General features: G+C 36.8%; 1 protein-coding gene across 5 annotated transcripts in view; it reads right to left on the reverse strand.

Moving 5' to 3' along the window:
- Positions 1-25,946, reverse strand: part of Dmd (dystrophin) — a 2,373,110-nt gene that overhangs the window by 42,118 nt on the left and 2,305,046 nt on the right. For 3 of the 5 annotated variants that reach the window (XM_017795501.2, XM_008822734.3, XM_008822731.3), the window contains 7 exons: positions 20,740-20,906; positions 18,465-18,576; positions 16,575-16,711; positions 15,862-15,900; positions 11,251-11,316; positions 10,152-10,217; positions 7,202-7,360 (listed from right to left, as the gene is read on the reverse strand). In XM_017795501.2, coding sequence (XP_017650990.1) covers positions 7,202-7,360; positions 10,152-10,217; positions 11,251-11,316; positions 15,862-15,900; positions 16,575-16,711; positions 18,465-18,576; positions 20,740-20,906 — 746 coding nt within the window. The remainder of the gene's footprint in view (positions 1-7,201; positions 7,361-10,151; positions 10,218-11,250; positions 11,317-15,861; positions 15,901-16,574; positions 16,712-18,464; positions 18,577-20,739; positions 20,907-25,946) is intronic. The other 2 variants (XM_008822732.3, XM_008822735.3) reach the window with 1 other exon arrangement.

Here is a 25,946-nt window from a genome sequence, read left to right on the forward strand (position 1 = left end):
TTTCTACTTTCTATGTTTGATTTTTATGTTTTCAAGTTTCTACTTTGAGTTCACTGTTATCATACTTCATCAGTTAATAACAAAATATAGGTATCTGAAATTTAAAAAGGAGATAATTAGGAGAAATGGGAAAAGTAATAGTAATTCTGGGTTATTCATTCACTTTTATGAACTGAATGCCAAAAATCAGTTCCCTCGGACTTTATTGACTTGGGGTAAACTGAAGAATATTATTTACATATATTAGGGATGCTAGTCAAAACTGAGCCTCTGATTTTTGGGAACTCCATTACCCCCATACAGACCTGTTCTGTCTGTGTGAGTAGAGCCGAGATGGTTGACCCAATTCTAGCAGCTTTGAAATGCAGTGTGTTTGCCCTTCAGCTCTTCTTCGTCCTTGCCATAAAAGGTCTTGCCTATTTGATTTATGTGCTTAAACTAGCTCCCTTTATCTAAAAAAGGCTCTGCAGCCCTTTGTTTTGGGGCCTATGTTGCCAAGTGACATAAATGCCTAGTTTTGTTAACCTTTTCATATACAACACTAACATGAACAAGTGTAGGAATCAGTTGCTAATTTCCAGTGGTTATCAACTAGACACGTCAACATTCGCTCTGTGATATTCTCCTCATCTTTTTCCTTACCCTAAATTCCTCACCAAGACCATTGTCTTCCAAGGCTGTCTTTTTCCCATTCAAGGCCAGGCCTCTTCTTGCACCCTGGTGCCCCTCAGTCCCACCTCCCTCCTGCCTCTTCTGAGAAAATGTTCTCATTCTCAAGCCCTAATTCACGCTTCTGACACATTCTTCCTGAATATGGTATTTGGGGATTTTTAGGTAAAAAGAGGAGACTTGAGTCAACCCTGACTAAAAATGTGTAAAATAATTCCAAGCGCAAATATATTTGTAAACATTTGCCTACATAGAATCTATCTTTAGAGGAACACACAAGAAACTAATAAGAACAGTTAAGTTCCAGACCTAAAAAGACTACAGGCAGGGAACAAGGCTGGAGAATGACACATTTTCTCTACATGCCTTTTTCCTTCCCTCCTTCCCTCCCCCCTACTACTACTACTACTACTACTACTACTACTACTACTACTACTACTACTACTACTACTACTACTACTACTACTACTACTACTACTACTACTACTACTACTACTACTACTACTACTACTACTACTACTACTACTACTACTACTACTACTACTGCAATCATGACAACAACATTTTGGTTTTGAGATAAGGTCTCACTATGTAGTCCAGACTGGCCTAGATCTCACCATACAGCTCAGATGGGCACTGACTTTCTGCCAATCCTCCTACTTCTGGCTCCAAAGTTCTAGGATTACTGGTGTATAACACTATGTCCAGTTTTCTAAGTGCTTTTTTTGAACCATTTGGAATATATATATAGTGTGTGTGTGTGTTCTTTGTTAAATTAACAAAAATAATTATACAAGCATTTTAATGTTAACCTTCAGAGATTTGGAGAATACAATATTCTTCTTGCAATATCCTCGAGGCAGATAAATTCACTTACACTTTTTGAAGTGCCGCCTATGAGTTGGTGACTTAGGGCCTGATACCTTCTTCACAACACTCTTCTGCAAGCTTATTTTTTTCATCTATTTTTTTTTAATTAAATGCTATATATAAGAAGTAAGAAAAAGGAACTCTAATGGTTCTCTTTCTTATAGACTAATGAGCATTCATGCATGCGGATGACAAGAGAACCTCAACTCAACTTCTGTCATACTCCGTTCCGCATCTTCTAATTACTAGACTCATGAGGAAGGACCTCCATAAATTCACAAAGTAAAGTGTGGACGTACCACTCCTAAATTGTCATTCCCAGATGCAAAAATCTATCATTTGTCTGTGCATCTGCCTGACCTGGAAATCCTTCCGGACTTCCCCAGGCCCACTGAATCACCAAGTCAAAGAATCCTACCCCAGCTCCTAAAATTATCTCTACCCATCCCACTGGAATATCAGGTCTACCCAGTCCCTGAAATGTCAGCTTTACCAATGCTCTGAAATATCAGCTCTACCTGACCCTTGACATATTATTCAAGTTCAGCCTGACATTCCCATTTGTACTATCTTGTTTGAAGGCTCAGATCATCTTCTGCATTATCTCCTGTGATCTGCAAGTGAGGTTTCCTAATTCCACATCATGGTTTTTCAATTTACCCACTACACAGCTATATGAATCTCAGTGTATGCACATAAATTTCATGTATACAAAAGGGGTGGCTCTAAGTGAGAATCTAAGGGCTCCTTCCTGGCTGGCATCCTGGAACAGCTCACTCTCCTAGGTGAGAGAGTTTACACTCTTCAGTGTGCCATCATACCCTTCTTCCCAGAGCCTTGTCCAACAACCTGCTGTATTTCCCCCCTTTCTTTTCCTCATGAATACAGGAATACAGGGTAGTTTTTCCAAATACACTCTGCCATTCTTCCTAACACAATAGCTTACATTCATTCCTTGCTGATCCCCTGACTCCTGACCTCTTTCCATTCCTTCAGCTTGGTGATCTCATCAACACTTTGGATCCAGATATACACCAAAGCAAAGAACATGGACTAAAAAAGATGCTATATAACAACACGGAACTTGGTAGATTTGTAGTATCTACTAAGTATGTTCCGTATTGCCTTGGTTATTGGGTAATCAGAACTTTACAGCCTTAATTTGGTCTATGAAGATGTATAAGTATTAGGACATGGTCTAAAGTCATTAGTTTGCTTACAAAGCACATGGACAAGGCCAGAATTTCAGGTAGTTCAAACCAATAATACAAATAATGACTTTAAAATGTACAGAAATGTAACATAAATAATTTTGTGTAGTCACTGGAAGAATGAAGAGAAAAAGAAAAAGAAAAACAAGAAAAAAACCCAAATTAAGGATGTAAGGGTCTGGTTACCCAACGACTAAGAAAGTATGAAAGGTACTTTGTAGGTACTACAAATCTATGAAGTTCTGTATTCTCATATAACATCTAGTAATAAATTTGACTTTCAGCTTCACAGTCAGTCAGGTTAGTATTTACCTGTCTTTTAGATTTAGGAATAATCTAATTAGTTTGCTATGAAGATAGTAGAAAAGCAACAAGTCTTTGTCTCTTGTAAAGGTTACCTTTTCATTTCTAGGATCATACTTTGGATTTCAGGACAAAAATTGGGAAATTTAGTACAGAAAATATGCTAGAATGTGACAAGTACACTTTTAAGTCAGGAGACTGCAGGCTTTAATGCATATAGGAAAATATTAAAATTTGAGCTTACAATGCTAAGGTCACAGGATGAGATCAATTCTCAATATTAAGGTGACATCTGCCAAATAAAGACAAACCTCAGTTATCTCTGGTAATGGGTGATAGCTGTAATATAGCTGAAATGGACTTGAAAGATAAGTTATCTAACTAATGTTACAAGCTGCCCAAACTTCTGAGAGACACTATCAGAAAAATTCACAAACAGATTTAGCTTTTCCTCAGAGCTTTATTCTTATCTTTGTGGCAAAAACTAAGAATCAAAGGATGCTGATGGGGGAGACATTCAGAGCCTGGGTCTGGAAAACAGAGTTTTAAAATTCTAAGTTTATATCAAGGCAATGCTTACTACTAATAAAAGCAGTAATAAGAAAGGGGGAGAAAGCCCCTTAAATGTTTTGCTGGATGAAATTAGGGTGGTATTTTTTTTGGTCAAAAAGCACATACATATTCACAATCAAAATAGGTTGAGCTTCAGTTCAAGTCGTTTATTCATTAATTTAGTCAAAAATGCTTATTGACTGTTATGTCCAAGAAGTGAGAGAAAAGGAAACCTGATGGCAGAGATAAGATAGCCCTGAGACACATTTAAAATAGCCACCTCATGTTTTCTTAGAAGATTGGATGAGGAAGGTTGTGAATAAGAATAATTTACAGAACTCAGTAACACATCTTGTCAGGAACGGAAGCCTCCAAACATCTTTCCCTTGGTAACTGCTATTTGGAGATAAGTTATAATTTCAGAATAGGAACACCCAGTATGCACAGATAGAGTAAAAGTCCACATCCAAAACATTTAGTACAACCTGAATTTTAAATATTCTTCCTCATTTTGTCTACAAGTAGGCTCAAATTTGTCATTTATTTGGTCTACTTCTGTCTTGGGAAATATCCATGCTGGCAGGCACAGAGAAAGGGCATCTAATGATTTTCTAGGCTTCCTTAGGGAAGGATGGGAAATGACAAATTAAAGGCTTCTTAAAGCAACATTGAATTCAAAGGTCATAAAGGCAAAGAATGGCCCTGAACCTCCTTCAGCAAAACTGCAACGGAGAGAGGACAAAAACAGAGAAAAACGAGACAGGCTGTTTTCATGACGGAGCTCTGGGGAGATATTTCTTTAGGATTTTGGTAGGAGGTAAAAATAGAACTAAAATGAGGAAAGAATGAGGCTTATCCTGACCTTTAAGATAACCTCCAGAAAGACTCATATAATGGCTGATTCCTCATTTTGGAGCATGAAGTAGCCCTGGTATATAATCCTTCTTTCAGAGAACATACCATCCCATTTTTGGAGACAGTTTTGGATATGTTTCAGGGTAAAGTACCACAAGTAGTTGAACTGGCTTATTCAGGGATATTTCTTCTTTGCAAACATCCCCTCAAGGTAGAGCATATTTTGGGGAATAATCCCAGTTTCTATGTAGATGACATTTACTTAGAATGACACTTTATTCTCTGATCCAAGGTAGAGTCGGCTATTTTGAGTGTGCAAAAATCCTGATAAGAATGTGTCTTCTACTAGCTGACTGAAATCTGGGGCAAGTTATTTGAACCCCTCTGAGCCTGTGTTCCCTCAGCTAAAGAAAGGAGACACACACTTCTTTGTATAGTCTTTAGAAAGGTTAAATGGTCTAAAATATATGAGCAAGTTCTTAGCATGCATGAGTTCATTGAGTGATACATAAATTATAGTTATCAATATTCATTCTTTTTTAATATTTTATTATTTTTATTGTATGTATACGAGTGTATTGCCTGCATGTATGTGAGTGCACCCCTGTTGTGCAATGCAGTGAAGGTCAGAAGAGGGCTTCAGATTCTCCTGGAACTGGAGTTAAGGACAGTTCATAGCTGCCATGTGGGTGCTGGGATCAAACCCAGGTCCTCTGCAAGAGCAGTCAGTGCTCTTAACCGCTGAGCCATCTCTCTAGCCCCTCAATATTCACTAAAACTCTTTGATCAGGTTACCACAGCATGAACGGAACACAAGCAACCCACAAACAAGACAGAGGTCTTGACCAACCAGCTAAAAAGTTGTATTACACAATGGTAATGATCATATATTAAAAATGTATTTACTCTTCAGTAATATCAAATTGTGTTCATAGGAAAAACCCCAACCTATTCTTCCTATTCAACTTTGTTAAATATTTACCATGATATTTTAGTGATTATTACTATTACTATTACTGACGATTCTCAATAAAATAGAAGAAAAATGTATCCAACATGGTTTTCATTACTAATTTTACAAATACAGCTAAAATAGTTATTATTAATGCTCTCTCCAAAAATGCACACCAGTACCTGTTCTATTACTCAAGCGATCTCTCTGCTATAGTCTCAGGTTTTCAACAAATATTTCCTAGGTAGTAAGATACTCTCACTGTGCTAGGAACTATAGGAAATGAAGATGACTAAGGAAAGACAAAGGCTCACTAGAGGGAGGTATTGATAGTGATTGATAAAAAGGCAAACTGTCAAGGAGTTCTCTGGGAAATGTCCAATGTGATCCTCTGATATAAGCAGAAGATAAATGTGTTTAACTGCAGAAAAGGGCTCTGTGGGGAATGTTCTTCTGAACAAGGTCATGGAAGATAGGAAGGACTCCTTTGTCAGTAATGGCAGTGGCGGACTGGGAGTTAGCAGCAAGACTGAGAACAAGTTTGGACTTGACCCAGAAGGTGCATGCAAGCTGAAAAAAAAAAATTTGGCTACACAGCACGGCTAGAACACAAGGAGTATGAAAGAAGTTGAAATTTTAAAATCATATAAAGAGAAAACTGTGGAAGGTTTGGAAATCCAGCTGAGAAGCTGGGTGGTCTTTGATGATACAGAAATGTAAGGAAGGAAGAATGCCATGATGGGTCTTGGTTCTGGAAAGATCTACAACTAGGGTCATTACAGAGGATTGATTGGAAAAGTAGGCAGGAAACTAAAAGGAAGACAACTTGATAAAGAGCTCTGGCCAGTGGTCAGGGGTATTAAGAGATGGAAGGCTGGTAGCAGCAGAACGGACTGGCTGAATAGCAACCCATTAATCTGATTTTTCTTCCTGAGGTGACATTCTCCCTCAGGGCACCAATTCTCAAATGCTTTGTGCACCTAGATTAAGTCATCTTGCTGCTTTGGATTGACCAAAAAGGATGAAAATACTTAAGTGCTAAAAATTTGAGCAATCGCACCATTAAAGAATTGTCTGGCGGCATTTTCCTAAAGAAGAACCACTGTGAGTTAAAAGTGATTATGTGTCAAGGTGTAATAAGTGATATAATAAGTAAAAGGCCAATGATTTGCATTATCCCCACACCACACAATACCCCAGATTCTTACAACTTGTCTGCTCTACAGTAATAGCAAATTTTCTTTAGGCTTTTCCCTTTTCTACAGTCTCTATTTTTCACATGGACATCTTCTCAGGTGATGGCTAACAATTGGAATTGTCTAACTAATCTGCTATGAAGGTGAACATAAATGGTAAGTTCTGTACTTGATGATGAGTAATAAGAGGAAATAATCTGTTCCCAAATTAGACCAAGTCAATGACTCTGCTTCCTTAAATGTCTGACATACTATTGCCAAACACATGTAAAAATTATAGTCATAAATTAAATTACTTGCTGTTTTCTTAAATTCTATTCTCAAATACAAATCAAAGCCTATGGAACACATGCAACAAATCCATTATCCCATCAGCATCAATCCCCTCACATCTAAAATAGGAGTTCTTAATCATGCTATATTGCTCTTATTTTCTTCTTTCAAATGAAAAAGTGAATCTGCAAAAGGAGCTAAACAGATTATTTTAGCAAACAGTTAAGACACAGAATGACTAAGTGAAGATTCCTGTCACTTCTCTCTGTGCAAGTCTATGCACTCTGCTTACCAATGACAAAGCTAGAAAGAAAACTCACCTGTTTTCTTCCTCAAGATCTGCTAGGATTCTCTCTAGCTCCCCTCTTTCCTCACTCTCTAAGGAAATCAAGATCTGGGCAGGACTACGAGGCTGGCTCAGGGGGGAGTCCTGGTTCAAACTTTGGCAGTAATGCTGGATTAACAAATGTTCATCATCTCTGGAAAATAAAATCAAAGGTTTTGGTTTTTCCCCCCTTATTTTGTTTTGGGGGTCAGGGACTCGGGTGTGTATTTGAAAAATAGAAACATTTTTTTGCTCTTAACAATTAATTAGACCTTTTTTTTTCCCCTATTCTAAAGACACAGGTACTGCTAAAGATGTGTTCTACCATGCTTATTGATGACAATTCAAGTGTTTCTTGTTAAAAAAAAATTCAGGTGAAATTAACTGGCCTATTTACAAGGAGAAATGAAAGGCAGAATTATAAAAAGCTCTGGAACTCTATATTAGCCAGTAGTTAATAATTATTAAAAGACATAATAACGGCTATTTAATGTGTTTGCTACTAAGCTTGTCAAGATAGTATGTTCTATAAGTATGCTGCTGATACTGCTTGGGGGAAGCAAAGTAGCCCTTAAAATAGTAGAGTGAATATTTTCTGAAGGAGAAGGCAACATAACCAAAATGTGTTGCTTCAGCGAGGTAATTTTGACGTATAGGTCTTGGAGGTACGGTGACAACAATAATTAAACTGCAGATAAATGATTGCTTCAATTACTGTTTTGATAGAAGCATACAAATTGAGGAGGGGAGCCATTAAGGTGACTGATTAAAAAAAGAAACAATTCAGTCCTCAGAACAGGTCTTAAGCAGTAATTTGGGAGCTGTAATCTTTCCTGGAAAGCAGAAACTTTCTAATACTCAGGAAAAATTATTTATTAAAAGTCCATTTTACTTCCAAGTTGTAAGAATTTCATTCTCTTCTTAACAAAAAACTTAGGTTCTTTGTTTTCAGTCAGATGTCATTAAGATGATACTTTTATATTCCCCTTTACATACCCACTTTAACTTTATTTTTTGAGAGAGCATTTCTGTATAGGAGTCTAGCTTCAAACCCATAACCCTTCTGCCTCAACATCCTGAGTGCTGGGATTAGAAGCATGTGACTTAATGCCTAGCATTCCATAGTCACCTAGCTTTAAAACTGAAAACATCAGATATTTAGGAAAATGTCCTCATGGTTTAAATTATTTTTTGGTCCATCAAACCAGGTAACTGGTAGAGATGTGATAAATTAACTATTGGGAGTGTTTAGGATACAGCTCAGTGGTAGAGTACTCGCTTTAGTGTGCGCATGAGGTCCTGACTCAATCCTCAGCATCACAAAAAAGATAATTATTACCACTATTATTAGTAATATTAAAAAGAAACATTAAATGAAGTTAGCTGATCCACCAAACCTGCTCCTAAATACCATGATATCAATCCATACAACACTGAGTGAAAATGAATTGTATGTCCTCAGAATGAGCTAAAGCTAAATTTACTTTAAAAATAAAATAAAACATGGCTTTATCACAAATCTAATTTATTACCCCTCTTCGCAAATTCTGAAATGTTATTGCTAGGTCTTCCCATATGTCACTGTCACCTATAGTTGTAATTAAGCTTTTTTTATTCTTTTTCTTCTTGTTTCTATATTATTATTATTCTCTTTGGCAGTCAATGAAGGGCAGAGACTGTCATACGGATAAAATCTGAATTGATGTGAAAGTGTTAGAGCTTCTAATATCAAAATCATGGAATCAAAGAAACAAATCATTGAAACCAATTACATTTGCTTGATTTTTTTAGCCATACACCTTCCTGTTAGAGAATTACATGATGGCATCATGGCTATAATTGGGAAAAGATTGTTCGAAGTAACTGACAGTGTGGACCTCTCTATTATTACATTGATCTCCTACGTACTAGATGAGATGGTAGTCAGTAGTTATATATAAATGCCACTTTGTGGAATTTCTTTTGGCCTATTCCCTATGAAGGCCCTATTCCCACCGAGCAAGACTTTAGGTTCCTGCACAAACTATATAGGATAACTTTACCATTCTTTCATTTACCTCTACTCTGCATGGTAAGATGTTAAGCCATTATCTTATCATATCTTATCAAACTAAAAGCATCTTTGTACTTGGACTAAATTTCTTCTCTTCAAATTATTTGTTGTTTATTCACTTAGTGGATATTCTGCCTCCTTTCTCTCTCTCTCTCTCTCTCTCTCTCTCTCTCTCTCTCTCTCTGTCATGGAAATGTTTGTCTTGTTTTATACTGTGCATATTGTGCTAGCCTATGATGATGCCACTGTTTTACTGCCAAGGTGTGTTACTGGCTATTTTTAACACTGATATGTCTCCTTCCTTAGAGTTTGGACCAAGATGGTTTATCATGCCACTAACAACCTGAAGCCTGCACTTCTCTTCCCTCGTCTGGGAACCCTTCAGAAGACTGCCTTACTTTCGTTACCTCATGATGATGCTAAATTACAACAACTCACTACATTGGATTTCTGGAGGAAAATGCCAATGTAACTTAGCATATGGGAACAGCAATTCTGTATCAAGATCACATTTCCACTTCCCACGAGTGGCTAAAATTCCACTTAGTTGTTACTTTCAAATGCTATCTTATCCCTTTAAATATCTGGCAGGTGGAGTTAAAGATTAGCATTTAATATAAGTGTGCTTGGACTCTTCAATTTGTGATCATATGACATTAAGTAAATTTAAATAAGGCCAAAAAAATTTGCTACTCTGGATTAATGCTTGAATTTGGATGAGCTCATTCTGTGCCAGGCTGTAAAGAGTTAAAGAAAAAAAGTCAATGAATGGCTCTTTGAAAGATCAAATGAATATGATGCTAATTTCTTCATCCTGTGCTATCCTACCTCTAAATCCCTCAAAGCAATTTCATCGTCAGGAACATTTGGTAAAAAGAGATGGGATACTTACATGCTCTCATTAGGAGAGATGCTATCATTTAGATAAGATCCATTGCTGTTTTCCATTTCTGCTAGCCTGATAAAAAACGTAAAAGCTCATTAAAACTTATGTGACTTCTTAGAATCTATTCAAGACCTAATCGAACATTCCTGAAAACTAAAGGATAAATCATGGCAAGAGGAGAAAGGAATCCTTCAAATTAAAGGATGTGTGTGCTGGCTTAACCAGTTGAAGCAGCTAGTTAGTCGTTTTGCATTTCTGATATAGACACTAAGGGAAGTTGTATTTTGTTGCTGTTTTGTTTTGGAATTTTTTTCCCCACAGACTGATCTTCCTTTCACTGAGAATAGGTGTGTTTTTAAAAAAAGCTTCCCTAAGAACAAATACACTCTGCACCTTACACTAGCCCTTGTCTTTTAAGACAATTAATGCTATTGACGATAGATGTATAGAGCTAGGTAATGCTTGCCACAATTGATGAGCATGTCCAACAGTTAGAATGCTGACAAAGGATGGATTCACGGTAAGTTGCCTATATGTTTTGCCACCAATTTAATAATGAAGTGTTTTGACAACCAAAAAAAAATAACTTATTTAACAAAGAAAAGATATAATTAATTCAGTTTTAGGTATAAAAATTACCTCAAACACAAAGGGGGTTGTATAGAAAGGTCCAAGAGTTAGGAAAATTAATTACTCTCTTCTTTACTGTTCACCATGTAAAAGAAACACAAAAAGCCAGTGCTTTCAAATTCTTCAGGGAACATAGTATCAATTTCTTTTCGAATTACTGTCTAGTCTACTAGTTTCCTAAGGTTAGGGGACTTATAAGCCAACTCTGTAAATGTGTTCAGAATATAAAACATAGCAACGCTACCAGAAATGTTGAAAGGCCAGGGCTGAATAAGATTGTTCTGGACCCATGCTTTTGTTGGTGCCCAAAATCTACATGCAGTGGAATGGCATGCACGTTAGAGGGCAAGCTGATTAGTAGAAATCAGAAAAGATTGAGGAAGAAAGAAAATATTTGTTTAAAATTACTATAGGTTAGATTTCCTTGGTTAGTTATTTCAATCAATATTTGCCTGGCATTCAACTAGCGTCATACCTGCTAGCATAATGTTCAATGCGTGAATGAGTATCATCATGTGAAAGCTGGGGGGACGAGGCAGGCCTATAAGGCAGAAAATGTGATTAGTCATAGATACCATCCATTAATGGAGAAAAAGACCCCACCACACACTTACATTATATACATGGCCTAGAATGCTTTTGTCCTAAATCTATGGACAAGGTACATTTAGGTGCTCCTGTATCTTAGATAACATCGGGTATTTTAAATCAAGATTTGAGAAATTAATTCTCATATTTCTGAGTTTCTTAACAGCCATAAAGAGAAAAAAGAAAACTTCTTTGGAAAGTTTCCATTACAAATATGTTGTGGGAAAAAGTCTACATAGCATTACATTCTCTTAGCTTATAATTTTTCATATCCTACAGTACTGAAGTTGTGTTAGTACTATGTGGTTTTAAATTTGAAAGAGGTTACACATACCTAATGCCATTTATTAGCCATGTTTTCATTGAATGGAAACTATGTGCTTGCTTAGTACAACCATAGTCAATAATTTTAGTTCAAAAGATGCTACTCCATTCTAAGACTTCTTAAGATTCCACATATCAAAATGTATTGGTTTGTACAGTTTTCTACAGAAAGAATATATCTAACAATTTAATAGCACTAGTATGCTAGTATTGTATAGAGAAAAAAAAAGAATGATCCAAGATTATATTAATGTTGTTAAAGAATGACTAATTCAGTTAGGTGTCATAATATGTGAAATAATTCTTAGCAGGGATACTGTATTTTCAAATACAGATGGAAAAACCAGAGGAAAGAATTGGCATGAGTAGTCTATAGGCGTTTTCTACATTAAAACCCACCCACCTTTCCTTTACTGTATAGGCTAGAATTTCGGTAGGGTTAACATTTTTTTTTTTTGTACTTCCTTACTGATTATTCACTATTTTGGAGAACTTTATATTATCTTCTGGATTAATTTTAGGGGAAAAAATTTTGTTCCAAAAATCAGTTTGGACTTGTACTTTTTGTTTTAGGAGGAATTAGAAGAAAAGGTCTCTTCTGCTTCTTTGCTGACACCGAAAGGCTTTAGGTAAAGGCATGAACCCAAAACTCAACAGTAACATAGTTAGTGAGGCCTCTGGCTTAGGCTAATATTCAAACAGCATTCAGGGACTCGGTATTTGAAAGACCAAGCATTTGAAGAAGCAAGACCAAGCATTTGAAGAAAATGATTGATTTTTTTTTTTTACATTTATAAACAAAAAGAAAAGTAGATACCTACTGCTAGTTTTACAGAGGAACTGTGCTAGAAATTTACATTTTTAATGAGGAAACATTATGGTAAGATATTTATAATACACTAAAGCACACAACTAGGGGTTGGAAGCTTTCCTTGAGAAATAAATTTTTTAATGAAATTAATGTTGCATGGATCACGTAAATGAGACCAATGTTGTCTAGCTCAAGTGTAGAATATATTTAAAATATCATGAGAAAACAAAAAATGTCTACCCAATTTGATAGGCAGATGCAAAGATTTCCATGTGAATCTTCACTATAATTTTGGAGAGTTAATCTATTTTCTAGAATCCTGGAATAACCCATTACTTGGAAAGTGTTAAGATTTGTTTTGAAATCTTCACTGCAGGTGAAGATAATTTAATACCTGGACTGTTTCGGCTTCTAAATATTATCTTCTGGAACAGAGCAGTCCTTCAATTACATAGTTTTATAAGCTAAAAGCCCACCACCAAGGAAAACATATTAGTAATATTTTCCATTAAAATAGTTGCTACTGTGGTAGTGTACAGGAAAAGAAAGCAAGCATAAGACCTTGAAGCAAAACTACACCAGAGGTAAGCATGTAAATTCAAAGCACATTAATACAATCTTACACAAAAGCCTTATATAAAGCGTTAATTCTTAGCCTCAAGGATGATTGCATGGTTTTTAAATTAATGTATATAACACCTACCACACCATGCATAAGAACTCATACTAATTAGAAACCTTAAAAACAAATGCACTAAAAGAGGCACTTTGAGCCAGAAAACAAGCCAAAAGAAAGTGTTGGCCAGAGAAGAATCATTTAAAAACCAAGGATTAGTAAAAAGTTAAAAAAGAAAGAAAGAAAGAAAGAAAGAAAGAAAGAAAGAGAGAGAAAAGGTCCCAAAATAAAACTAAGTATAAAGCCTTCAAAAACACTCCCAGGTGAAGATAATAATACGGCTCATGTTTCCCACTCTGTGACTACAAAACAACATACCAAGTAGGATCATTTCCTTTGACTGCTAATAATCCACTTGGTCAAGGCCATCTTACCTACCATTTTCTCTCATGAAAATTCCATTAAGTTTCATTCACTTAGATTTCAAAACAGAATGCCTCAAAGAACATTGCTGAACTGTCTTACTTGTGGATAGACAATATGAAAAGACTATGCTAAATTCAATTTAAAATAATATGACCAATACAAGCAAAAAAGAATTTTGTCTAAGCAAAAACAAAATATTTGTATGTCTGCAAACTTTCCAGTTCTATATTCCATATTAAATGGATTACATACCATTACTATCACAGGATCACATCAAACATATTTTTCATAAAATAAAACAAGCATGAACAGGATAGCTTTATCATAGATTTTTTTTTCTATGTTATTTAGACTATTATGAGTAAAAACTAGTAAAATTACAGTATTGAAGAAAACATGGACTTTAGCCTGCTGGGTTTGTTTTCTTTCTCCAAATTAGAATTTCCCACTTTTCTCGAATAAACGAGGCAACTTTTCATAAGAAGGCAATGTAAGAGTATGTTTTAGTTGTTAGGAAAGATATTTTAATGAAAGATGCAACTAATTTTAAAGCACTTCGAAGTTTAAGAAAGACACTCAACTTAAATGAAGTTACTTTAACCTGATTGCAACTTTCTCATTAGCTTACTGGATCTTCTCACTTTCTTTCAAGGAACTATCATTTTTTTTCTTTGTTCATCATTTCTCTGTTATTTTTAGTCAAGCATTTTTTAAAAATTCTTTTCCTGCGTACTTTTAGACTTCTTCCCTAGTGAAACTTCCTCTAATACAGAGTAAATCCCCAGTTTAGCAGGATCTAATCTATCTCAGGATTTCAGGAGATCAAATTTTAAAAGTTTCATATTTGTGAAAGCTTTTAACTTCTATAAACAGACTACCTGGGTTAGGGGAAATAACTATCAACTGGCAAGGAACGTAACTGACTCTAATAACTTCTCAAGTTGCTTAAGCATTAGTCTTAAAATCAGACAATCCACTATTTATAACTATTGTATTTCACAATTAAGGGGCACAACGATACAAGATTAAAAAGGAAGACTTTTACCTCCTTCAGGCTAATAAAGACCTAAAATATACTCAATTAATAGCTTATGTTTATCATTATACTTTAAAAAAAAAGAATTTAGTTTAAATTAAATTACATGATGAGATAAGATAAATTCTTACATAAGCCACTCAAGTTGGTCATTTCCCCTTTATATAAGACACAGCTACCAGAGTTTGATAAAACATATTATAAAAAACAGTAAAATTATTATGAAAATCCCATGATTTTTAAATAGGCATACTTCCTTGCTATATAGAAATCAAATGTCTCTAAAAGATTTCTCATAGTTTTTATTGCTGAAACAGAGGTCTTGCTATGCTGCCCAAGCTAGCCTCAGAAACTTTTGGGCTTGCACAAGCAATTCTCCGGCCACAAGTAGCTAGAACCAGATGTGCTCACTACCACACCTGGCTCTAATGTAGTTTTTGAACAATAGAATCTTAAAGAAACCAGTCATGTGTTAGTATATAATATTAGTATTATTAATAAACACCAGTGTAATAACAGACTATGGTATACTCTCTCCTTGCATAAAGGAATACCTGTGTATGAGCTGAATAGTTAGAGAGGAGATGAGAATGAGTTTAGCTCAAAATTTAAAATCCCCCATCTATGAAAATTAGTCAAAGTGCATGTAACTATGGTTTTTAAAAAGTACACACGCTTCACTGAAATTAGTCAACCAAACTCAGTATCAACCTAAAATAGATTGTGCTGACTTTTAAAAGTTTACCTGTAACAGATCCTAAGGAACAAACCATCACCCTTTTTTGAGACGGTGTCTCCCTGTAGCCCCAGCTAGCCTGGAACTCACTATGTAGAGCAGGCTGGCCTTGAAGTCACAGAGATCCACCTGCCTCTACCATCACCCTTCTGAAGGTCTTCACACATTGACTCTTAAGAACTATGGCTAAAAATGCTATTCTACAACCAAGAGGCTCTTTCTTGCTTATATTTGAAGGAATGCATAAAATATAAACATGTCTCCCAGCAAGACAACTCAAACTTCCAGAATTCCTTTGGTTTTTATTTGAACTCAGGCCAGGATTTCTGCTGACTAGAATTTCACCAGATAGAAGAACTATAATCCCTACTCAGATTCTTCAGAGCTGCTATGGTAGATGGCACTCACAATGTCTTACCAGGAGAAAAAAAAACTGAAATGAAAGACAGGAAATTAAAGTCTTTAAATGAAGCAGAACAAAATAACTGAACAAAAATAAAGCAAGTGAATGTGTGGGTGGCAGCAGTACCCTTCAGCAAAAGTACTCACGCAGAATCTACTGGCCAGAAGTTGATCAGAGTAACGGGACTGCAAAACAAAAAATGAGGTGGTAAAGAGACAGCAAACTCAGCGGCAACCAAAAGTATTGAAAGGTCAAAATAAAGAAATAAAATCCAACCAACTAAGTATGAATCACAAAAAAAACGCCAAATAAGTATGCAAAGTGAATTAAAAGAAAAACAAATAGCTGTGTGATTGCCATCAGAGTTACAGAAAACCATAAGGAGTAAGGTTCGAGGCAAAAAAAAAAAATCAGTTTCTCCATGAGAATCATTACTACTTACTGTGACGGGATTTCCTGTGACTACATTTTCTTTCAAATGGAAAAAAAATGACTAGATATGACCACATAATTAGATACAAAAAGACACACACCTACTGATTTGTGAGAGAAGAAAATCAAATGAAATATTGGCATCACTCACTTGTAAACAGTCCCATATCTCTTAAAAGTCTTACAAGGTAATTTGGGATTATAGTACTTTTTTAGCCTCCTGTGAGATCGTTTGACTTTTGGAAATGATAGTTGTCAAAGGAAAATATAATTGAATATTGGCCTGCTTTTCTCTCTTCAGGCAAAGTAAATTCAAAAGGAGAAACAGAAGAGACTGTTTGCATTTAGGAGTGAAGAAAGATATTCAGTTGGGAGGAGTAAAAATATACACCAAATGAATGTCTGTTTTGCTTCCACCACTACTCACGTTTCCATGTTGTCCCCCTCTAAGACAGTCTGCACTGGCAGGTAGCCCATTCGGGGATGCTTCGCAAAATACCTTTTGGTTCGAAATTTGTTTTTTAGTACCTTGGCGAAGTCGCGAACATCTTCACCTGATGTAGTCTAAAAGGGAAATCATGATGAGAGCAGCTTTAGGGCAGTCCTTTTTCAAACCAAATAACCATCTGGTCTTCATCTTTATGGCACTTGGTTGGTAAACAGAAAGAATGTGAGCAGTATGAATCAAGGCTGTGGTATCAGACATTCGAAAGACGGGCTGGTGTTTTGTCAACTTGGGTGAGTTACTTATGTCTGTGAAGCATGGATCATTATGAAAAAGGAGGGCAAAAGGGGCTGGGGAGATGGCTCAGTTAGTAAAGAACTTGCCACACAAACATGAGGACCTGAGTTTGGATCCCCAGCACCGACGTAAAAGTCTGGCAAGGTGGTGCACATCTGTATGCCTAGCACTGGGAAAGGCAGAGACTGGTTGCTCTCTAGATCTCATTGGCTGGCCAATCTAGCCAATTTGTGGGCTCTGGTTCTCAACAAATAAGGTATAGAGAAGTACAGGAAGGCACTGGACCATCATGCTGTCACTTTTGCACATGCACGGCGCACACTGATGTGCACGCACACCCTTGAGCACACACACACTATACACACATACTACATGCACAAACAACCACACTAAAAATTTAAAGAGGGGCAGTGATACCTCAGTAAGTTATTGTGCAGAATAAATATCGTATTCAGACTATCTAGCTACTTGATGAATAGTAGTTTATAGAAGTCCTAAGTTTAACTTCAAGTTTTCCTATTTAATAGTTTTAAAACTACTTGGTCAACATTACTATCAAGAGCTCATGAACTAAACATCAGGCTAGTCACAGCATGGTACACTCTCCATCACTGAATACCATTGTAAGGGGAGTAGCAGTGAGGAAGAAAATGAAATACTTGGACAGATCACCTGGAGATGGAAGAAAGCTGTGCTCTAAAGCAGAGCTCTTCACACTTTGATGTGTTTCAGAGCCACTGTAAGTCTTGCTAAAATACAGATTTTGATTTAAAAACCCATGGCTAGGATCTGAAGGTGTGTCTTTCTGAGAAGCTCACAGGAAACGCCCATGCTGGCCACCAACAGACCATGCTTCGAAAAGCATGCATCTAGAGTTTCACAAACGTTAAGATTCACACTGCGGTCTGTGTGATCATGAAGCCTGTGTCCTTGCCATCTTTCTAGGACTTTTTCCAAATTCTACAAGCTATTGAATGTTTTCTTAAAACAACATATTAGAAGTTTGCACTTCTTACTTACAGAGCCTTGGGAAATTATTTAACCTTAGGACATCAGAGTCCTCAATCTGTCAAAAGGGGATAAAAATAATACCTTTTTTGCATAAAGCCATTTAACTTGTAAATGTTTTAAGTAGGCTACTAAGTATTGGTATATAAACCATGTTTTTCAGGTGTCAGCTGTTAGTATGTTGCAGAGATGAAAGATGAGCAACAGTGAGAGGAAGTGGTAGGCTATGTGTTTTGAGGAACAGACATACAACCCTCCCGATGCTTTGCGTGTTCCACGGCCGTGAGTCCTCTCCACATAGTGCTAAGGTTGCACAAAAGAAATGTGAGATATCCTCCCTACAACCAAGCTAACTGGAGAGAAACCTATTTATTCATTCAGCAGTATTTACTGAGTATCAGTCATCTCCAGTGTGTACCAGGCCCTGCCCTAGGTACCATGGATAGGCTAATTAGTTACTTGAACTGAGGAACTTAAAAGTCACAGCATTAAAATTATCTATAGTATTATCCAAATCTAGAATTCACCTCAGGTGAACAAACCCTCATTAGGAGGGCACTAACTTACCGGAGTGCAGTATTCTACCATGGGATAGTGCATTTTATGGCCCTTTGCAACTCGACCAGAAAAAAAGCAGCTTTGGCAGATGTCATAATTAAAGTGCTTTAGACTTCTGTACCTGGTAAAGAAGAAAAACAAACGTATATGTATGTCTTCAAATCAGATTCCCAAAGAATACCCTAGGAGACCCTCTATCACACTGTTTTGACTGTAGAGAAAGAATGCAGTGTTCTTAGTCCCACAAAGTAAGTGATTAGCTTCCTACTATCAGAATTCTCTGCTGTCTCTCAAATAATATCAAAACACTTTGAGAGAAAGATTATCCTATAAACATATGGGAGAAAAGAAGAAAACCTCAACTCTTACTTAAACTCAGTTAGATCTTTCAGAATAAACAGAAAAGTACTGGCAAACTTCCAATATTTTAAAGAGCAAATATTTGAATTTGAAAGAATTCCACAGGAGAAATACTGACGCATGGCATGCTCCCTATCCATTATGAGTACGAAAGTTTTCTGAAACACCTATTTTCACAAAATTACTAAGATATAGCTAATCATAACACAAAAGAAACCTAAATGAGAATCCGAAATACAAGTCATCCTTTAATTAAATCTTTGCATCGGCTGCCATTATTTCATATTCATGTCAATTGGACAGTCTCTTCTGTCTTGCTCTTCAGAAATTCCTCACCACCTTACTCACAAATGACACCAAATTTTTTTAATGGACGAAATGAAAGAATTTCTAATCTGTAAGAACTGGTTGGTATATTTTCCCTAATTCTCAGAATACAATATTCTTTGTTTCACAAGCCTCCTGCCTTTGGCTTTTCAGATGAGTACCTCAGCCAGTTCAGATAAACATATTTTTTATGTCACATATGCAAAAGTGGGAAGCACATTTTTAGATCTCAACCATCTTTTGAAAGGGGATAAAGAAGAAAGTATTGATTCTTAAAATAATCTAATTTGATAAGGGCAAAAGAATTGAAGGTAAAAAATTGCTCTCTCTTAGATCCTCCTTTTTATTTTATAAATTTTCCTCTGTCATATACAAATCCCACTGGCTCAGGAAGCTGGCAAGGAAAGATAGAAATGGAATGCTGTCATCTGCACCCCTTCTGCAAGCCCGAGTGGCATCATTCTCGTCTACCCAAAACCAGGAAGGAAAGAAAGTATATTTTATAAGCACTTGTCCAGCTTTACAAGCCTTTAAAGGTTTTTTTTAAAACCTTTGTAAGCAGCATAAAGTATACAAGGATAAACACCAATGGTAAAAGAGTACTGTAAATAAAAAAGCATTAGGACAGAAAGTAACAGAACAAGTTTAATCATAGCTACGAAAGTGTATTTACTTTAGCTGCTAAGAGAATTCTGAAACAGCATAAACTATGTTGCTACTTTAAAATCTCATTGCTTATTTATCACTTGGAAAGGCTGATATTGATCCAGATGTTTAAATACACCATTATTTCAAAATTAGGATTTGGGATTATTATTAGACTGGTTCACTTAAAAATATTCCATTTCTCCAAATGAGTCAATTCTTTTCCATATCACTTTAAGAAAGACCAAAATAATAGCATGCTGTTTTCTATCTCTTTCACCTTTGCATTTCTAAGGAACGTTTTGTTTTTAGCAGCTTTGTAAACCTCTCCTTTGCTTGCATAGTTTTTTTATTTCCTTTGAATTTTATCAAGATACCTATGCAAAGAGAGAGAATGACATCCCAAGATAAAGAACTAAGTCCTAGACTACCTGAAAAAATTCTTGTTACTTAAGGGAGAAAAAAGAAATGTTGCTTAGCGAGAAAGAGACTAAGGCACCAGGATGCTTCCTTCCAGAATTCAATCATCTCTTAGTTTTATAACTGATTCTTGGAGTTTCTATAAACAGAAAAGACCATGTAAAAAGAAAACAAGGATAAAAATGTTTCAGTTCCAAAAAGGAGGAGGTGCACTTAATCTGTATGCCCTTGACAGACAAACATCTCTGTGGAGCTGAGTACTCAGCCTTGTCCAACCAAAAATGTGGTTGTGAAGAACTAAAGAGTGAAGGTGGAAAGAGACATCTGCCTAATGAGTCAGATCCACTAAAATAACCTTGCGATCAGGAGAATGACAGCAGTGATCGATGCTTCAGCTCCATCGCTTTCTCTCCCACTTTGGGGAGGAACAAACTAACAGCAACTGGCAGGGGAGACAAAAAACCAACTCACGAAAAAGTGAGAGACAACAAGGTGTGGGGGATGTGGCCTCTTTTTTGTTTGTTCATAATACCTGAATCCAATGATTGGACACTCCTTGCAGATGTTACACTTGGCCTGGTGCTTGGCAGTTTCCGCAGCAGCCACTCTGTGCAAGACAGGCAGCCACACCATAGACTGGGGTTCCAAGCGCATCCAGTCGAGGAAGAGGGCTGCTTCAATCTCGGGTTTATTATTGGCCTGGGGAGACAGGAGGGAAAGGCAAGGAGAGGAACAGATAGAAAAAGGGATGGTGAGAAAGTAAAGAAGGCATTCATTTGTCTAGGTAATAAATCAAAAAGAAAGAATAACAGCTGCTCTTCAAGAATCTTTGTTCACAGTTCTGCAAATGTCCCTTTATCACCCATCAGAGCCACCTACCCCTTTGCTAAACTTCCATTACTCTGGCTAGCTACTAAATGACAGCAATACAAAACAAGACAAACAAATGGGTTTAAAAATATACAGCTGAATGAGACTAGATTTATCTCTACTTTTTAAATTGATGTTTGAAAGTTAGTCAGAGGTACAAAGTGTTTATTGGTTAAACTGTATTTATTTTTCTAATATTCCAACATTACTTTTATTTTTTATGTGTATGAGTGTATTGCCCGCATGTATGTAAGTGCACCCAGGTTGTACAATGCCCATGGAAGTCAGAAGAGAGTATCAGATCCCCTGGAACTGGAGTTATGGACAGTTGTTAGCTGTCATGTGGGTGCTGGGAAATGAACCTAGATCGTCTGCAAGAGCAGCCAGTGCTCTTAACAACTGAGCCATCTCTCCAGCCCCCTATTGGTCAAAATTTTAAAGGAAGGGGGAAATGCCTCAAGAACTAGTCAATCCCCATCCCACCCATCCCTGGCAGGGTCTACTTTTCAGAGTCATAAGGAGCAGCTTTAAGTTTTTATCTAGTTAGAAAGCCTGATATTTACAGACAAGAAAAGAGACAGAGCAGGGAAGTAGCTCTTCGAAGGCCATATTGATAACTGGTGGTATAGCAGGTACCAGTTAACAAACGTCCCTGCCTCTAGCTTCAGTCATGGTGCCCCACTGCTTCTTTGCCTAATGATTTCAAATTCTCTATCTAATACATGCAATCATCTTAGAACACTCAAAACATATTTATCCTATAAGTTGATTGATGTTGCGATAGTCATGCATTTGAATTACACCTTGTTTTTGTTAACCCTACTTGATTATGCTCTAACTTTCTATCATTAGATAGATTGATGCATATGTTGGCCTTTTTTTCTCTCCTTATTGCTTCCTTAACTTCAGGTTTTCCAACCAGAAACAGTTTTGTCTGAAGTGTGTCATTCAGAATTCTTTTTTTTTTTCCTAAGTGTCTTTTGATGGTGTATTTCTTGGACTTTCTTTGTCTCAAAATATATCCTTTTAAATCTGTGTTCTTGATAGCTATCTTCACTGGGCATCAGATTTTATATGGAAAGGTTTGGGGGTGTTGCTTGTTTTCATTCTGCTTTCACATAATGAAATATTATTCCACTTCTGTCTCAGTTTCTGTGCTGTTACTACTCAAGAGCTTATAGTTCCTTTGAAGGTAATCTGTCCTTTCCAAGGCTTTATTTATACTTCTTGAGAGTCAGTGGGCTTCCTGAAAATGTGCCTTGGAGTCTTTAATCAGCTCTGGAATCTCAGTCATGATTTCAACAAACAATGCCTCTTCTTCGTTCCTTCTCTATTTTGCTTACAGTAATGTTATTAGGTAAATATTAGACTTCTAAAATCTCAATTTTACTCACCAGAACTTCCCTCGCATCTCTCCTGACCACTGCCCTTTGTAATCATTCTATGCATTCATTCCTAATAATTCCTTCTGCCCTATTGTCTGGGCGAATGTCCATTTATTGTCTCAGTTCTGTCCAGTTTGTTATAAACCTGTAAAGTTTTAACTATTGCCCCCCCCTTTTTTTATTGCAGTACTGGAAATGGAACCTGGGGCCTTGAAAATCCTAGGTAAATACTCTACCACTGACCTGGTTATTGTATTTCTTAATACTTAGATATTCTATTTGGCCAGTTATAAAGTTCATATGTAGTTCCCTGAAGATATTTTCTAACACCGTAAACATCATTTAAAAATATTTTAAAAATAATCTGTCCAATGCTCACTGACCTTGATTTGTTATGCACTTAACTGCTTAAGGCTTTTTTTTTTAACTGTGGACATACTCTGAAACACTGAATTAAAAGCACCTATTCCAATGATGATTTTTTTCATTTGGTTTTGCCAAATGCTAAGAACACTACTAATTCCAAGACCCATTTAAACTGAATATATGACATGGGATGCTTAGTAGAATACAACTAACGAGAGCTAAAAGTGCAATCATCACATGCTGCGCCTCTTGTCTTGTAGTTGCTAACAGGATCTATCCACATCCCAGAAAGAAAGGCAGCTGGGTTTGGACTGACACATCATTTGCCTTGTAACACTGACCACTCCAGCGGTACTCCAGTCCTTACTTAGCCCTAATGATTAATTTAACAGCATAATAATGAGTTGTTTAACCTTGGATTTCCTCACTAGAAAGTGCTATGAATTCAAGCTACTGATCAAAAACATTTGCTGAGCCATATTTCCTCTGCGTAGAAAGCCATTACAGATGTACTTTGCAAATTTTAAAAAAAAGGAATTATAGAATACAAAGATGAAAGGGACCATGCAAATCAATTCATTCTTTTGGAATGGCACCACAGAGCTGTAAGGTCTGCAGCATTCAGAGTCCAAACTCACCCAATGCCAGTGTGTTGCTTAGAGCCACTGCAAATACCACCCGGTGAGAAAGCAAACATCCTTAAAGGGTGATCTTGAACATCTGGGTAAGAGACCCTAGTCAAAAGCACTTCATCCCACTGAGCAAGCACAGGAGATAGGAGAAAAAGCTCCAGTTCAAATCCCTAGAGTTCAAACGCGAGTCTTGCTATTCAGAGTGAAACCTTGGGGAAAATACCTTTATGTCTTAATCTTCCTCTGTTATGAAATGGAAATATTAGCGCTCTCTACTTCACAGGGCTGTTTTAAGGTTATGTGAGTTAGCAAACTGAAAGGAATCTGTGTCAGTGTTTGGCCCAGAACAAGCAGACAAGTAGTAGGCTTGCATAGGTTATCATTCCTATTATCGTTCATCAGACCAGAAGCCCAGAAGTCTTCGGCTTTCACTGGCCTTCATGCAGCCCTTTCAAAATTTATCAGAACTGGTTTATCTAACCGTGCCTTTTCATCACTGTTCCTTTCATTTCTTCTTCATATGGCATAGCTCAGTTTGCCACTGACCTTCAGAAAACAATTCTCCAAATACAAAGTTGGTAACGGTACCTCCATTGGTCTGCACAGAATAATGAATCACTTTTATTTGTTCTAGTCTACAATTTATACTCAGTTCAGTTCTTTTGGTCAGTGTTTCCCAGTGCATGCAGCAGATCAATCATCCAGCAAAATGCTTCATGAAAAGAAGGTCAAATTAATTAAGGAAACATTGCAGACTATATCCGCCTCTTAAAATTCTTAATGGGTGTTAACATATTAAAACCCAAGAAGGTCACCAGTAAAGAAATACGTCAAACTTAATTTGACCTTGACAGTTCCCCACTTATTATTCAATGATCCCAAGACTTTTATCCTCTTCTAGCTTATAAGGTCTGTGTGCACCAAAATACATTAATGCCCTGTTGAGCATTGTGGGAAACGCTGTCCTCGTATTTCCCATAGTTTTCTTCAGTCTATTTCGTTCAACTGGTCTGTCTTCTCTTTTGCTTCTGTCAAGGAACTTCCTGTTGGATTGAGCCCATCATAAAACTGTCATTGATTTAAGAATCCTGTTTCTTCTAGTCAATAAATGAGCTATTCTTCCCAACTCAGGCCATTTTCCTATTTCAAAATGTATGCTCTCTTGTCACATCGAGATGTTACCAGTAAAAGCATTGAACAGGCCAAAGGTAAACATGAGCCACACTACGATGGCCTGTTCCAGGTCAACATAACCCATAATTCTGTCCTCTCGGGTTGCTGAGCTATTACTCTGCCAGTAATATTATCATCCAGTTTCTGTTATACACATTTCTCCATCATGCAAAGACATAATGAGAGACTTTATCAAAAGAATTGCCAAATGCTCAGTTACAATATGTCCTATAACAATCTCCTGCTCCACTGGTCTAGAAACCAACTTGAGTGAAAAAACCATTTCTAGCAAAGAGACAAGCCATTATAGAAAAGCAGTAAGTTGAGAAGCATTACTCATTCATGACTATCTATATTATGAATTGACTGATGCTTAATCAGTGCTTATATATTTGATCTGACTTATGTTTAAAAGATAAATTGTTTAATGATGCATCAAAAGTCATGCTGTAGGGTAAGAATTAATATTTAATACAAAGTGTAATAAGAACAAAGTATCTGCTTATTCCAAAAAAATATAACAAAAAATTTTAAGTATGAGTCAGCAACAAGCGTAGTTACAAGAAAATACAACAGGGCCGGGGGGTGGGGGGAGGTAGTTGAGTGGTAGGACATGTACTTAGCATGCTGGGGGCCCTGGCCTCCATACCTAGCACCACAAATACTACTACTACTACTACTACTACTACTACTACTACTACTATTACTACTACTACTACTAATAATAATACATAAGAGGAGACTGTGGACATGGATCAGTGGATAAGAGCACTTGCTACATAAGCATGAGGATTTGAGCTTAAATTCCCACCACCTACATAAAAATATGGGCACATCCGTATGTGCCTGTAACCCTGGAGCTGTGGAAGGGTGGAGTTGGGAAGATCACTGGGGCTTGAGAGATGCCTGCCTAGTTCCATGTTAAGTAAGCATCCCTATCTCAAGAGAATACAGCAGAGAGTAATAGAGTAGGACATCCAACATCTTCTTCTGGCCTGTGTGTGTGCACAAGTGCATGCATCTGCACACACACAGGAGTGCATGCACCTTATAAACACACAAAAAAGGAGAAAAATGGAAATAAATGCATAAAAGAGGAGATACTGTGTCCATAATGTGCAACTAATTGTACAGGAAGTACAGTGAGAGGGGATCACCTCCTACGTCAAAACTGTTGACTCCCTTCACAGTAAACAGTATCTTTGGGGGAGGGATGGTCTCATAAACTCCCACCCCTAACTAAAGAGCTACTGACAGTTGATGGTTTCTAGGGAAGAGAAAGTCAGTCTTCTTTAAGGGTATAGACCCTGGTA

This window comes from Nannospalax galili, unplaced genomic scaffold (assembly GCF_000622305.1).
Source record: "Nannospalax galili isolate Female #2095 unplaced genomic scaffold, S.galili_v1.0 scaffold7, whole genome shotgun sequence".
NCBI lineage: Eukaryota > Metazoa > Chordata > Mammalia > Rodentia > Spalacidae > Nannospalax > Nannospalax galili.